At 44.1% G+C, this 16110-nt stretch overlaps 1 protein-coding gene across 5 annotated transcripts in view; it reads right to left on the reverse strand.

Annotated features, from left to right (window-relative positions):
• Positions 1-1838: 1838 nt before the first annotated feature.
• LOC144576405 (doublesex- and mab-3-related transcription factor C1) overlaps positions 1839-16110 on the reverse strand; it is a 73340-nt gene continuing 59068 nt past the window's right edge. For 4 of the 5 annotated variants that reach the window (XM_078363561.1, XM_078363562.1, XM_078363559.1 and 1 more), the window contains 6 exons: positions 5387-5544; positions 5028-5086; positions 4580-4713; positions 3676-3736; positions 3344-3491; positions 1839-2378 (listed from right to left, as the gene is read on the reverse strand). In XM_078363561.1, the coding sequence (XP_078219687.1) occupies positions 2266-2378; positions 3344-3491; positions 3676-3736; positions 4580-4713; positions 5028-5086; positions 5387-5450 (579 nt within the window). In that variant the 5' untranslated portion in view covers positions 5451-5544 and the 3' untranslated portion in view covers positions 1839-2265. Of the gene's footprint in view, positions 2379-3343; positions 3492-3675; positions 3737-4579; positions 4714-5027; positions 5087-5386; positions 5545-6787; positions 6872-16110 lie in introns of all 5 variants that reach the window. The other variant, XM_078363560.1, reaches the window with a different exon arrangement.

Here is a 16110-nt window from a genome sequence, read left to right on the forward strand (position 1 = left end):
GCTGTTATATGACATATGTGAGTCAAGACATAACTCACAGTGCTCTATACAGTGACGTTTCAAATGTGTGAACTGGGCTAGTACACAACTAAGGGAAGTACACGAAAAAGGTTTGATATTTAACAGTCACAAAGATGTCCTAAGATGCAAAAACTACATGATTATGAGACTTTTGAAAAAGTGTGTGTGTTGCGGAAGGGTAGGGGGACCAGGAAAACCGAAGGGCACAGGGAAAAGGGCCTCACTCCTTCCCCCAACGCCCACCGCTTTATTTCTGTTTTTCCTCCCTCTTCTCATGCCACATCCTTTAACGAAAATATGCTTCCTCTTTTACCCAACTCAACCCTGGGACTGTGGTGTGCCTAGGACACAATTTCATAGCAGGATCTTAGTCCTCTCCCAGGTACTACTGCTTCATTCTTCCAGAAATATGTGGACTTGTCCACCCATCACTGGGAATAGAGGGGATTTGGGATCATTTGTTTGAGTAAAAAATCAGGGAGGGAAGGAAAGTGTGAGATGGACTTCAGTCTTGCTCTGAGTCTGAGTGGCTTTGCATGTTTGTTTCTCTGCCATCAGATCAAGAATATAAGAATCCTGACTGCTCAGTGTCTCAAAAAAGAAAAGACTGGTTGTAACTGGATGTCATCCCAATCAATCGTCTTGGGTAAAGTACTGGCAGGGAAGAAAGGCGGGAGATAATAGCATGGAAAGGGCCCATATCCAGGCATGTCCAATTGAGCTTTCTCTCTGCCTGGTGGGGGTCTCCAGGTCTTCATTTGTTTAGAATATCAGCAGAGGACTGGGAAACCAGTGCAGGTAAGAAAGATGTGATCGATTACTACGTATTGTTACCTCGAGTAAGAAATAAAGGGACTATTTTGCAAAAACCCTCTGGCTGATGCTTGTCGCTTTGAGTTTTGAACCTTTTATTCAGTGCTTTATGAAAAATCGAATTATAGCAAATTTAGGGCCTGGTAAAGACAAGGGAGTGTTCGCTGATCTTTGGCTTAAAATTTCCCCAAAACCACTTTCGCAAGCCACTTTCATTCTTTGAGCGTGTTTCCTCATAGGCAAAATGGCAACAGTAACGCTTGGCTTGCAAAGTTACCGTGATGCTGTATGTGCTTAGTGCGGTGAGCACAGAATAAATAAAAGGTAGTGATGCTTCCTCATATTTCAAGGGTCCTTCAGAAATAGGGTCTGAGTCTAATTCATTTCCCCGATTTGATTCTTCTTATCCTGATTGGCCTCAGTTTCCCCCACTGTAAAATTCACATTTGAGTAGAATAAAACTGGCATTCCCATTGGCCAAAACTGTCCTTCATGGAAGTTTGGTTTGGCCCAGATATAGGGCTTAAAGAAGAAACCCGAGCCAAAGTTTATAAGTTGAGTGATTTTATATAGAAATCTAGAATTCCACCTTCTCTTGACAAAACAGTCAATTTGGCCACCATGAGTCACTATCCCTGCATGGTAACAATTGCCTAGGGCCAAGCAGCAGCTGCCCACTTAGGTAGAGCATACACTGTCAGTCTGGCCAGAGCCCATCGGGCCTGCTCTACTCATTTACATGATCTGCTTGATCCTGTGGGCATTGCCACTCATGGCCCTCTGGACAACTGGAAACAGTCGGTGTCAGGCAGAGGGTAGGTACTTAACTGCTCAATGAATAAATGCCCTATTCTTTTTCCTCTACCATTTTCTTATCTAGGCATGTTAAGAAATCCCAGTTATTGGATAAGGTGATTCTCACTTTGAAACATGAATTGAACAAATTGGTTAGAGTCAGAATAGTCTGGGTTATACTGTGGTAACAAACAACCCGTATATCACAGTGCCTTATAACAACGAGGGTTTATTATTTGTTCACGTACATAAACCTAGACACAAAGTGAAAACATCTTCATGTTTCCACATGCATGGGTACACACATAAGTGCACAGGTATGTCAACAATCACAAGACGAATAAAAACTCTGGCATATGAACTCACACAGAACCCCACTGAGAGACTGATCAACTTATATTGCACAATCCTGTCCTTGTGAGACAGAAAAAGGGCCCAGCATCCAAAAGAGTAAGGGATAGACATACGAGAATATCCACCCTCAGCAAAGGAATCGCCCCATATAATAAAAAGCTTATAAAACACCTGAAGGCTCTAAAAAAAGATGTTAAGCGTTTTGGACATTAACCATTTTGCACATTCAGAAACTGGATACCAAGTAGGCAGTGCTCTATTGAGGCCTCCTCCTCTGGGTTCCTAGCTCAAGAGGGAGATGCATCCCAGATGTCCAATAGGCAGCGAGATGGAGCTGGCTGTCCTGGGGCGGAGAGAGGGGCTGGGAGGCTGGAATCCTTTATCTCCAGCAGGAGCTGTGGACAGAAAGAAGGGGGCCGGAGCCAGGTTACATCCACATCCCCTTCCAGGTCTATGCTTTTTACACGTCCCGCCCACCCAAAGATTTGTCACCTGGACTGTTGCGTAGACCTCTTCCTCTCTGATTTCCCCATCTCCCATCTTGCCTCCCCTAATCCCTCCATCAAAGCCACCACAACTCCTTTTGTTAAGCTCAGGGTCTCTGAAATTGTTCTCCCTAGCTCAGAAAACGTTCCCTGGCTCGTCACTACCCACAGTTGCTGGTCCAGCCTCCTAAGCCTGACCTGACAGACCTCTGTGATTGGTACTCTCTCCAGCCTCATCCCTTTCTGTTAGCAGTCCCTCCAGGGTTGTATCTTCACTGACACACCATGCTCCATCCACCATTTTGATCTGGGAATGCCTAGCCTTCCCTCACAGCCTCCCCAGTTCTTTATCCCCCCTCTGAGCTCCTCCAGCCCCTCCTCTCTGGGCACATCATTAAAATTTGGCCACAAAACACAGCTTGCCAAGGCATCCAGGCTCCACATCGAGACTGGAAGCTCCCGGAAGGCAGAGACCAGACCTCCTTCCAGACCAAGCCCTTTATCACCTCTGTATGTCCTCCCCAGACCACAGTAGGCCACAGGAGGCTGAGCATAGAACCTGGGATGAAAGTCAAGGGAGCCGGTTCTTCCAGTTGATATGCTGCATGCTTGAGGGCAAGTCCCTGCCACCCTCAGGCCTTCTTTCTTGACATCGGGGCACTGGACGCTTGCTGTTGTGCACAAAGCTCAATAAACTGAAGATTCACTAAACAGCCCTCAACTACCATCTCGGGAGTCATCCTGAAGAGCTTGGGTGCTTGGCCCCAAGGAGATTCAACTTACTGACTGATTTTTCGGTTAGAACCTGCTTACCACGACGACCCCCATTCCCCAGCTATTCCCACTCTGTGTTCTCCTTTCAGGGAGCAGGCTACCTGGTGGGTTGCAGGGCTGGTGCAGGGAGATGGAGTCAGGAGGGGCCTGGGCAGAGTTTCTCAGAGTCAGCAGAGCCTCAGCAGCCTCCAGCTTCCGCTGCCACTCTGAGTAGGCAGAAACCAAAGCCTGGTCAGAGACTTTGGAGACCTGCAAAGGAAAGGGTGTGAGAGAATAGGCACTGGGAAACTACACCTCTTCGCAAGGCCACAAGTGCCCCTTCAGCCCCCTGTTCCCTCAACCTCCTCCCCCACCCCCACCAAGGCCTTCTGCTCTTCCCATCCACTAAGCTCCGCCCCTCCCAGGGTTCTGGATCCCACTACTTTCCCAGGACCTGTGGCTGCAGTAGAAGAGGGTCAAGGGTGGCACAGGGCTGGAGGATCAGAGTTGAGCATCTAGAAACAAGGAAAGTAGAGGCCAGGGGATTAAATCTGCTGGCAGACACATCCTACCAGTAGACACAGAGAGGGGCAGGATTTTCCAATATCTGGATGTGGGGATCCCAATGCCTGCTGGACCATTGGTCATTGTGGCTGGGGCAAGTCCCTTCTTCTGTTTGTCCAGGTTTCTTTCCCACACCTCTTTTCCATTACAGGGACATTTGTTCCTACCAGCTTTTTCCTCCCAGGGCAATGACAAATATCATGGGAAATTACAGGTGTCTGTGTTTTAATTTGCAAAGCACCTGGAGAGATGTTATTACTGTCCCTGCTCAGGGACTGATTCTCACTTCCATATTGCCCAGTCCTCACTGGTCTTGAAGGACAAGCATGGCTCACCTCCAAGAAGCTTTCCTTAATGGCCTCCAGGCTTTGCCTTGGGCCTCTGTGGCCCTTGTCAGCACAGACCCTACCTTTCAGCAGGACCTTCTATCCCATCCACCTGTTTCATGTGAAACAACAACTCCCATTTGTTGAAGCCCTACTACGTAGCAGGCCTTGTGCCAGTTGTCTTTTCAATGCTATGGGTATAGAATATTGTCCTCAGCACATCCATAGGGAAATGGAGGTTCAGACACATAAAGTCACTTGTCCAAAGTCTCAAAAATAGAAAATAGCAAAGCTAGGAGAGCCCTGTCCTTACCCGTTAGTCTTAGATGCTACCTTGCTCTCCTCCTCCTCCTCCTTCTCCCTCCTCTTCCTCCTCCTCCTCCTTCTCCCTCCTCCATTTCCCATGGCATCAGGAACAAGGTTAGGCACACAAGACACAACCTACTCCATGGTCCTCACACTACTCACATGCTGGGCAGGGCAGGGGCCCTGTGGGGATCCCCAGAAGGAGAAACCAGTTGCTGCTCCAAGGTCACTGGAGTACGGGGCAGAGACAAAGTTTCTGGGGCATGGCCAAGCAGCAGAGCCCCTTGGGAGCTCCCCTGCAGGGGCAGAGAGCACACGTTGCAGTCAGGTACCAGGCTGGCCATGGAGAGAGGAGGTGTGGACATCTTTTGGGATGAGGATAGGAGCCTAGAATGTCAGTGCTCTAAAGACCTTGAAGACCAAGCAGTCTTACCTTTCATTTTGCAACTGGGGAAATTGAGGCCCAGGGAGGAGAAGCAATTTTTCTCAAGGTCATATGGTGAGCTGATGATAGGACTGGAGATGAAACCCATGTCTTTGGGACACAGTGCAAGGTGTCTGGACAGTGGCTGGGTGGTAGCCTCCCCAACTGGCCACCGACTCTCCTTACCTCCTCGGGGGCTGTGAAGATGTGGCTCTCAGACTGCAGCATGTTGTTCTCCTTGCCAGCTGCAAAAGACCAGGAGCAGCTTTGGTGAGTCTTTCCCCTCAACCTCACCCTACTTCACCCCACCTCCAGTCTCAGGTCTCATCTCACCATGGAGCTCTTTGATTCCCCTGTGCCCCAGATCTCGCCTTCCTACAAACACTTGGTAGATAACATTGATGACATTTTACACCCGGGCAAACTAAGGTCCAGGGAGCAACTTGCCCCAGGTCACACTGCAATTCTGTGACAGGACTGGTGACAGAACTACTCATGCTTCCTCCACCCAAACTCTGGCTCCCTCCCTGGCCAGAAACACTCACTGAGAACTCCTGCTCTGATGGTAAAATTCCTGACACGGATGGGAGCTTTGGGAGGGGCAGCCATACTCCTTCTCAGTCCTTGAGCCAGGTGTCTCTTTGGCTGTGCCTGCTGCTCCCTCTTCAAGGCACTCACAGCAGGCAAGACCCTGAGGTGTTCTCTGAAGTAAAGGATTTCAGGGCAAAGGTTAGTCCCATTTGGAGGATGCCTGACCCCTCCCCATCTCAGACACCATACTTGTGAGAAGAGGGCACAACTGTGACACTCGCAGGCCTGGAAGATGCAGGAATGCTTGTGGCCACTGATTTGGGCAGTGATGCTGTGGTTGTGGTAGAGGTCACAGCAATCTGTAACTCTTCTGGGGCCAAGTTCAGTACCCCATGGTGCGCCAGTCTCACACCCTGTGGTGCATTCAGAGTCAGAGGGGCAGCAGGATGCAGCAGGTATTTCTCTGGGATCCATGGTTCCAGGGTCAGGAGGGGAGGTCAGAAGGGCCACATGATCCCCTAACCCCAACGGACTTCCTCTGCGCTTGGAAAACCCTATCAGAGGTGGCTGAATGCTTCTCCATCCTTCTCACTACTGGAATCAGATTGCCTTCCCTCCCCTTCTCCTCCCATGGTTTTCACCAACCTTCACTGTGACCTCCTTGCTCATGTTGCCTCCTTCCCAGAAAGCCTCGCTCATACACAGCCCCTTCCCAAGAAACTCTTGGCATGGATCCTGTACCCATCGAATCCAGTCATCATTCTCCTTGCTTACCGAACCTTCACCATAGACCCCATTTTCAGGCATGCACATGCACTCCCGTTCCCCCTTCCACCATTACTACACCCGCTTCTTGTGTATCATCCTGCACTCTGCCAAATCCAACTATTATTCCTGGCATCCACTTCAATTCTCTTCCGAACCTTCTGTATTCACTCATTCCCCACACGGGATTTTGCGCCCCCAGCACTCAATTCTGTTGCAGTCTCTCCTATGTCCTGTATTCAATTTTCCCCTATATGAAATTGTCCTATATTCAATTTCATGCTGATTCATGCTGATTTTTTTTCTTGCACCCCCACCTTACACTTAATTATTCCCTTGCTCCCCCTTTAAGCTGATTTCCCTCTTGTACCCCATGAAATCATATTGTTCTCCTGGATCCCTGGCCCTCTTTCAATTATTATTTTCATTCATCCCTTCATGCATCCCCTTGATTCTTATTTTTTTCTTTGTATTTTATTTTTATTTTACTTTAGGTGCATACTATATCTGGCATTTCTCCCCATGTTATCCCTCCCCACCCTCCCCTCCCTCCCCACCCCCTGCTGTCTCTCCTTTACCCACCCCCAACTTCCCCCAGTGTGTGATGCTCCTCTCCCTGAGTCCACATGTTCTCATTGTTCAACACCCACCTATGAGTGAGAACATGCAGTGTTTGGCTTTCTGTTCTTGTGTCCTTTTGCTGAGAATGATGGTTTCCAGATTCATCCAAGTCCCTACAAAGGACACAAACTCATCGTTTTTTATGGCTGCGTAGTATTCCATGGTGTATATGTACCACATTTTCCTGTTGCTCAGGCTGCAGCGCAATGGCAGGTCTTGGCTCACTGCAACCTCTGCCTCTGGGATTCAAGTGAGTCTCCTGCCTCAGCCTCCCGAGTAGCTGAGATTACAGGTGTCCGCCATCATGCCTGGCTAATTTTTTCTATTTTTTAGTAGAGGCAGGGTTTCATCATGTTGGCCAGGCTGCTCTTGAACTCCTGACCTCAGGTGAGTCACCCTCCTCGGCCTCCCAAAGCGCTGGGATTACAGGCGTGAGCCACCGCGCCCAGCCGATTCCCTTGATTCTTCATTCAGCATACATCTGTTGAGCCCCCTATGAAGTCTCAGGTTCCGATCTAGCCCATAGGGAACTCCTAGGGCAGCAGTGTTTCTCTGGGGCTGACCCTCTCTGCTTTCATGCAAACCCACACGTTCCCTCCACAGCCTCCCCCAAATCTTCCATACTCCTCTCCACACTTCAACAATTGTGCTTGAGCACACCATCTCCCCCCACCCCCACCCCACCCCACACACCCAGCCCCACCGCCCCAGAATGCGCCACTTCCTTAGGAAGCCCAATCATTCACTCTCTCCTCGACCTCTGAATCAAAAACAGCTCCATGAGGAATTTTTTTCCTTTTTCCTTTCCTTTCCTTTCTCTTTTCTCCTTTCTCCTTTTTCTCCTTTCTCCTTTCTCCTCTTTCTCCTTTCTCCTTTCTCCTTTCCTTTCCTGCCTCATTGGCCAAAGGCCGGGACTCGGGGGGCTGGAGCAAGGGGTCCTCACAAAAGGGGTCCCGGGAGAGCTGACGGCGGAATGGGACATCAGGAGAGGATGGGGGTTCCCTGCTGAGGTAACAGAGAGGGGAAGGGTGTGGGAATCTGGCTCAGGAGGGTGGGAGGAAATAGGAGGCGTGGGGAACAAACGTTTAATTCTGATGTCGGCCTGCGGTTACCCCAGCCTCTAGCAAGTCAGAATCAGTCAGAGCGTCTGAGGGAAGACCCCCTTCTGCTTCCCTTCCCTCCCTTGCCACAAAGGCCAATGAGCTCTTGCACTGCCTTCGACCTCCCGCCCCTGTGGCTGGCGACCAATGAACTTCGAGACCTCCTGCCGCTCACGCTCTGAGGCCACGCCCCCTCACCGCCCTCTAGCTTCTCCTGTTCGCTGCACTAGATCAGTCAAGAAATCCTGAAGTGATCGTCGAGCTTTATGCTCCCCAAGGCTTGTTTCCCAGATTAGTCTCCCTTTGAGTGTGAAATATTTTGCGTGCATGCATTTTTAACTCATGTACTTGGTATTCTGTAATTTACCTTTTAAAAATTCAGCACGCAATTAAAGATCGATCCATATTTCTATGCCGCGGATTCCCAATCAGTGGTGACTTTGCAACCCCCAAGAAGCAAAGCCTGGAGACACGTTCGTCCATATTTGTGTGCCTCTGTTTACGAACTCCCTGTTACGTTCCATAGATAAATGTGTCTATTCCTGTACCACTACTACATTGTCTTAAATTTTTTCACTTCATAATACATCTTGACAACTGCTAGGGCAAGTCTCTGCATGCTATTCATAATTTCCAAACACATCTTTGCTATCCTTTGCCTTTTGTCCTCCTGCATAAATTAGTATGCAATGTCAAGTCTCCTCCAGACTTGGTTGTAACAGATTTGGATTGCATTTTCACTGAATCTATGGAGCAGTTGGGGGAGAAACCACTATCCGTAGAATACTCAGCCTTCCTATTCACCAACTTGGGATGTCTCCACTTATGTGGGTCCTTAATGTTTTAGTGTTTCAGTTTAGTTTTTAGTTTTATCTTTTGTGCATTTAGGTCTTGCACATCATTTATTGTATTTATCCCAAGATACTGTAGATTGTTGGTGTTCTTGTACTTGATGTCTGTTTAAAATGACAATTTCTATTTGGATCTATTTTACAAAAATGCTTTTAATTTTTCAAAACGTGACTTGATCTTAAAGCCAGCCAACATGCCAAACTCTATAGGCGTTCTGAAATTATCTGTGAGTTTACAAGCAGTAGAAATAGAATTGAACTTACGGTTTTCTGCTTTGTTTTGTTTTTTGACTGTGCTGGCTAGGAAGCCTAGTACAAGATCTAATAGTGACAGCAAAACTGGGCTTATTTGGATTGTTCCTGATTTTAGAGAAATGCTGCCAGCATTTCCATATTAAAATAGTTTCCTTGTGTTTTCCTTTCCTTTCCTTTCCTTTCCTCCGTCCTTCCTTTCTTCTTCCTACACCACCCCACCATTCCCTTCCTTCCTTTTCTTTTTCCTTTCCTTCCCATCCCTTTTCCTTTTTCCTTTTCCTTTCTCCTCTCCTTTCCTTTCCTTTCCTTCCTTCTTCCTCTCTCCCTACACCACCACACCACCCCCTGCATGTCTTATGCCTTTTGTCCTTCTGCATAAATTAACATGCAATGTCAAGTTTCCCAGAGACTCTATTGTAACAGACATGGATTGCATTTCCACTGAATCTATGGATCAGTTAGGGGAAAATCCAGTATCCGTAGAATACCCAGCTTAGGGTAGCTTCGAGATTTTTTCTAAAACCTTCGGCAAAGTTTAACTCATAATCCAAAATGTAAAAAAACTATAAATGTATATCTTGATGAGTTTTCTATGTCTTTCTTTCTTACCCTTTTCCTTCCCTCCCTCCCTCCCTCCCTCCCTCCCTCCCTCCCTCCCTCCCTCCCTTCCTTCCTTCCTTCCCTTGGGTTGCTTTATTTATTTGATTTGTAAGCAAAGAAGAGGCAAAAAAGAAGCCCCTCATTCTGTCACCCAGGCTGCTGTAGTACAGTGTCGTGATCTTGGCTCACTGCAACCTCCACCTCTTGGTGTCAAGCAATCCTCCTGCCTGAGCCTCTCAAGTAGCTGGGACTACAGGCACATGCCACCATGCCCAGGTAATTTTCGTCTATTTTGTAGAGATGGGGTTTCGCCATGTTGCCCAGGCTATCTTGAACTCCTGGGCTCAAGCAATCTGCCCAACAAAATTGCTGGGATTACAGGTGTGAGCCACCATGCCAGGCCTCTTAATGAGTTTTCAAAAATTAAACGTGCACATGCAGTTAGTATCTAGAGCAAGCAACAAGATATACGGGCAACACACAAACCCCTCTCATGCCCCCTTCCATTTATAGCTTTGCTAATGTCAAACCTACCTTTCTCTCCCATAGTAAATGTAACGGCTATGGTGCATTTTTTATTTCATTTTTCGCATATGCTACATTAAAACACCTAAACTAAAACACTAGCACGCATCAGAATCACCCAGAGGGCATGATAAAACACAGATTTCTGAGCTCCATATCTATATTCTCAGATGACAAGATCTGGGGTGGGACCCAGAGTTTGCTTTTCTAACAAGTTCCCTGGTGATGCTAACGCTGCTGGTAGGGGACCACACTTTGAGAACGACAGCACAAGAGAGGATAGCATGAGGAACCTCCAAATATCCGTCTCCCAGCTGTAGCCATTAACAACTCATGGCCAACCACATCTCCTACATATCCTGTCCTCTCCCCCTCCTCCAGATTATTTTCAAGCAAATATCAGAAATCAAAAAAGTACAAAAATCACATGTGGATATCTTAGTGTATCTTATTTGATTTGGAAACATTTCAGTGCATAACTCTAAATATGAGGAATCTATTTTCCTCAACGTTTTATTTTGAAAATACACAAAGCTGAGGAGGTAATACAGTGAAAAATCTTTTGCCTAGATTCACATTATCTCATTGCTTTATCTCTCAGTATTCTTTTTCTTGCTTAACCACATAACAGTTCCAAACACTTCACCCAGTTACTTCAGCATGTACCTCCTAAGTACTAGAATGTACTCCAATGAAACCACAGTGCCTCTATCACGTTGAAGAAATGTAACAATGAAGGGGCACTATTATCCAAGTCCACATACAGTCCATATTTAAATTTCACCAAATGTCCCAATAATATCCTTTTGAAAGATTTTTGGGGGGATCAACAATCCAGTCAAACGTGATACACTGCACACGGTTGTCATGTCTCTTTAGTGCCTTCTAATTGCCAATAGTACCCCAACCAATTTTTTAAACCTTGACGATGACATTTTTTTTTCCAGAGGCGAGGCCCGTTGTCTTGTAAAGTGTCCCACAATATGGGTTGGCCTGATATTTGCCTCTTGTTTATATTTACGTTTGACGCTTTGGGAGTGAATATTAAGTAGGTGATGAGTAGTTCACATTATATCACATATGGAGGCTCCTAATGCCAGTTTCTCTAGTTACGGGTGATGCTGTTTGTATTCATCAGTTTTATCACTTAATTAAGGTATTTGTCAGACAGAGTACTACATTGTGAAGGTACTTATGTCCCTCTATGATTAACAAGTAGTCTGTGGCATGATATTTCGATGACATGCAGATATTCTGTTCTCCAACAAAAGTTTACCTCTTGGCCTTAGTATTCATTCCGGGCTCTTGCCTGAATTATTACTTTGATGGCTAAAAAAATGGTGATTTTTCTAATTCTATAATTCATTTCTGCTTTTATGGATGGGCATTTTGATGTAAAAACGCTCATCTCACCCCCTTGCCCGCCTAGTTGTTGTTGATGTTGCATTTGCTGCGGCAGAGAAAGTGCACAAGCTGTTTATTCATTTTGTTGGAAGAAATGTAAAGAGAATAAAGTGGACAATCTTAAGAGAAATGTAAAAAAAAAATACATGATGAATTTGATAAGAATGTTCCCTCTAACAGTCTAATCAGATTGACAAAATTTGTTGCCCAAAATTAGAATTAATTGGTCAGCAACAGCAAAAAAAGCAGTTTATGATCATTATTAAGAGGGTCTGAGGTTATTAATTCGGCCAATTAAAAAAATGGCTTGAATCTTGTAGAACACACACACACACACACACACACACACACACACTTTAGGTGGAGACATCGTAAAAAGATATTATTTCAGTTACATAACACATAATAGAAAACTGTGAGTCTATATATAGTATTTTACAAAAAGCAGAAGACCTTCAACTAAGTCACCATGCAAATGTCCATGTAATGCAAGATCTTTCTAACAATATGGAAGAATAGTCGATTCAAAGTCTGAAAAATTTCAACTACCTTACTTTTAGCATTACCTAAATCACGAGAAATTTTGTCTCCAAGAACTTTCCAATTTGCAAGGACATGCTCGTAGCATGAATAATTGAACTCATAGTGCAGTTATTTGGGTATCATTTCTACCTCTTAGAAAGGAAATTGAGTTAATTGTGAAAGACATTGCAGAAACTAGTTTCTACGATGAAAGACAGGGATGTGGCTGTTAGTTCAAAAATTAAATTTTGGTGTGATTTAAATCAAGAGTCCGATGTTTCTTTTATTTCTGCTCTCCACTGTATGATTCACATTGCAAACATAAGGGTTTAGCTTCCTAAAGTCAACTATATGAAAAGTTTCATAACTATAGTTATTGAAGTCATTCAGTAAATATGTACGAAGGCAACGAATCGTCATGGGCTTATTTTGTCAGTCTTTCTTGATGTATGTGTGTTCTATGAGTCTTCTAAAAGACCTCAGGTTTTATGTCATTGATTTTCTCAATTACTTTTCGGGTTTACATTTCATTGATTATTTTACCCATCTTTCACATTTCCTTCCTTCTGCTTCTTTTGCTTTTCTGTTTCTAGTTTAGGGTAGTGACATCATAGGTTACTGCTTTGATAGTTTTCCATTTGTCTAGTGGAAGCACTCAATGGCATCAATTTTCCTTTCAAAAATGCTTTAGCTTTGCACCACAGATGTTGATATGTTTTGTAATCATTTCCATTCAGTTCAATTCACTTTTTGAAGTCCTGGAAGACTTAGTCTTCATTGTTCTTTTTATTTAAATTGGCAAATAAAAATTGTATATATTTATGTTGTACAACATGATGTTTTCATAATAAGTATACACTGTGAAATGGCCAAATCAAGGTAATTATCACATGCATTACTTCACATACTTATCACTTTTTGTGTGGTGAGAACACGTAAAAACTACTCTCAACAAATTTCAAGTATGCCACATATTGCTATTAACTATAGTCACCATGGTGTAGGATCGATTTTTTGAAATTATTCCTCCTGTCTAGCTGAAATTTTGTCCCCTTTGATCAACATCTCCCTCGCTCCCCCAAACCCCAGCCTCTGGTAACCACCATTTCACTCACTAGTTCTAAAAGATCGACTTTTTCACCTTCCACACATGGAAATGCCGTGTGTTGTTAGGAAATGCCATGATTTCCTTCTTTTGTATGGCAGAACAATATTCCATCGTGTATATCGACCACATTTTCTTTATTAATTAATCCGCTGATGAACACTTAGGTTCATTGTAAATCTTGGCTATTGTGAATAGTGATGCAATGAAGATGGGAATGCAGATATCTCTTTGACATGCTGATTTCATAGCCTTTGAATATACTCCCAGGAGTGGGAAGGCAAGGTCATGTGGTAGCTCTATTTTAACTTTTTGAGGAAGCTTCATACTGTTTTCCGTAATGGCTCTCCTAATTTACATCTGGAAGACTTTCTCTTTAGCCCAAGGATTCAGTGGCATCCTTAACACTGAGTGGTGGTGAAAATCTTGACATCATCCCAGCAGGGACAAAGAGGGGTGTCTCCTTATGGCCTGGTAGGGGTATATTTTGGAGATCTCCACATAATCCCGCTGGTACGACAGCGCAAAGGGGCCCTTGTCTCTGCTCATGGAAAAGAACGTGGAAGCCTACGCTTCCCACTAGGCCTTTGCTGGTATGAGTGGGGAAAGGGCCACAGAGTTTTCTGAGGTGTTCGGCTGGAGTAGAGCGGTTATTGCGAAAACATTTTCTGTCTTGTTGGGCTGCCCCTTTTCTGATCCTTAGGCTAGGAAAAACAGGCTTTTGCAGGTTTATTTCTTTGTTTCTTCACTTGTTTTGTTTCGTTTCCTTCTGTTTTGCCTGTGCATTTTGGCATTCCCCAGTAGCTGGTTTCTTCAGCTCCAAGTTTGGATATATCAGGCAAAAACAAAACCCAGGGAACTCACCACCATGTCGTTCTGAGGTCCCCAGTTGGTCTGCTTTCTTCTTTCCACTTTCAGTCTTATGTGTCTAGAATTTTAAGTTGTACTTAGTGGGAAGAATAGGGAAATGTACATGTATACCATCTTCCCAGAAGCCACAGTCTCTATCAATTTATTTTATTTAAAAAAACACAAATAATAACTATGTATATTTATGGGGTACAATATGAGGTTTTGATATATGTATACAATATGGAATGAGTAGATGAAGCTAATTAGCATATCCATCTCCTCACCTACCTAGCATTTGTGTGAGTGTGTGTGTGTGTGTGTGTGTGTGTGTGGCGAGAACATTTACAATCTCTTCTAGCAGTTTCAAATTATGCAATACATTATTTTTAACTAATAATGCTCTGCAGTAGACCACTAAAGCTTCTTGCTCCTGTCTAAATGGAACTTTGTACTCTTTGACCAACATCTTCTCTTGCCATATCCCCACCAAGCCCTGCCACCCCCAGCCTCTGGCAACCATCATTTAACTCTCTGCTACTACGAGACCAACTTTTCAAGATTACACATGCGTGGGATCATGTGGTATTTGTCTTCCTTTTTTTATGTTTAGTTGACATGTAATAATTGTGCATATGTATGAGGTACAGAGTGATATTTTGATACGTCTATTCGATGTGTAATGACTATATCAGAGTAACTAGGATATCCATTACCTCAAACATGTATCATTACTTTGTGCTGGAAACATTCAAAATCCCCTCTTTCAGCTTTTTTAGCATATGCTATACGATACTGTTAACTATATTCAACCTTCAGTGCTATGGAACACTAGAACTTATTCCTCCCATCAATCTGTAATATTGTGTGCATTAGCCAACCTCTCCCTATCCTCCCCTCCCCTCTACACTTCCCAGTCTCTAGTAACCACAATTCCATTCTCTACTTCTACGAGGCCAGTTTCCTTTAGCTCCTACATATGAGTGTGAATGTGTAGTATTTTTCTTTCCGTGCCTTCCTTGTTTCACTTAACATACTATCCTCCAGGTTCATCCATTTTGCCTCGAATAATGGGACGATAGCTTAATAATGTTCTACTGTGTATAGAGACCACATTTTCTTTATCCATTCATGTCGTTGGGCACTTAGGTTGATTCCATATCATAGCTATTGTGAATAGTGCTGCAATAAACATGGGGAAGCAAATATTTATTCGATATACCAACTTCCTTTCTTTTGGATAAATACCCAGTCAAGGGATGGTTGGATCATATGATAGCTCTATTTTTGTTTTTTTGAGAAACATCCATATTGTTTTCCATGATGTCTGCACTAATTTACACTCGGACCAACAATGTTTAAGAACTCCCCTTTCTTCACATCCTTATCAAAACTTATCTTTTTGTCTTTTTCATAATAGCCATTCTAACTGGGGTGAGAGGATATCTCATGTTAGTTTGGACTTGCATTTCCCTGATGATTAGTGAGGCTGAGAAATTTTCCATAAACTTCTTGGTGACCTGTACGTCTTCTTTTGAGAAATGTCTATTCCGATCCTTTGCTCATTTTTAATAGTATTATTTGGGGGAGTTTTGCTGTTGAGTTCTCTGAATGCCTTGTGTATTCTGGATATTAGTCTCTTATTGGACGATTAGGTTGTAAGTATTTTCCCTCACTCTACAGGTTGTCTCCTCACTCTGTTGATTGTTTCCTTTGCTGTACAGAAGCTTTTTAGTTTTATGTGGTCCCATTTGCATATTTTTGGTTTTGTTGCCTGTGCTTTTGTAGTCTTACACATAAAATATTTGCCCTACTGGAACAATGCCCTGAAGCTTTTCTCCTTTGTTTCCTTCTATCATTTTTATAGTTTTGAGTCTCCCATTTAAGCCTTTAAGTTTCTATAACAATATCACAGTGTCTTGGTCACTATAGCTTTATGGTATATTTTGAAGTCAGGCAGAGTGATGTCTCCAGTTTTGTTTGTTTTCCTCTCCCTCCAACCCCCAGAATTTCTTTGATTATTTGAGGTCTCTAGAGGTCCCATACGAATTTTAGGAGTTTTCTCTTTCCATTTCAGTAAAAAAAAATATCACTGGTATTTTGGTTGGGATTGCATTGAATCTGTAGATTGCTTTGGGTAG

The sequence above is a fragment of the Callithrix jacchus genome, chromosome X (genome assembly GCF_049354715.1).
Source record: "Callithrix jacchus isolate 240 chromosome X, calJac240_pri, whole genome shotgun sequence".
NCBI lineage: Eukaryota > Metazoa > Chordata > Mammalia > Primates > Cebidae > Callithrix > Callithrix jacchus.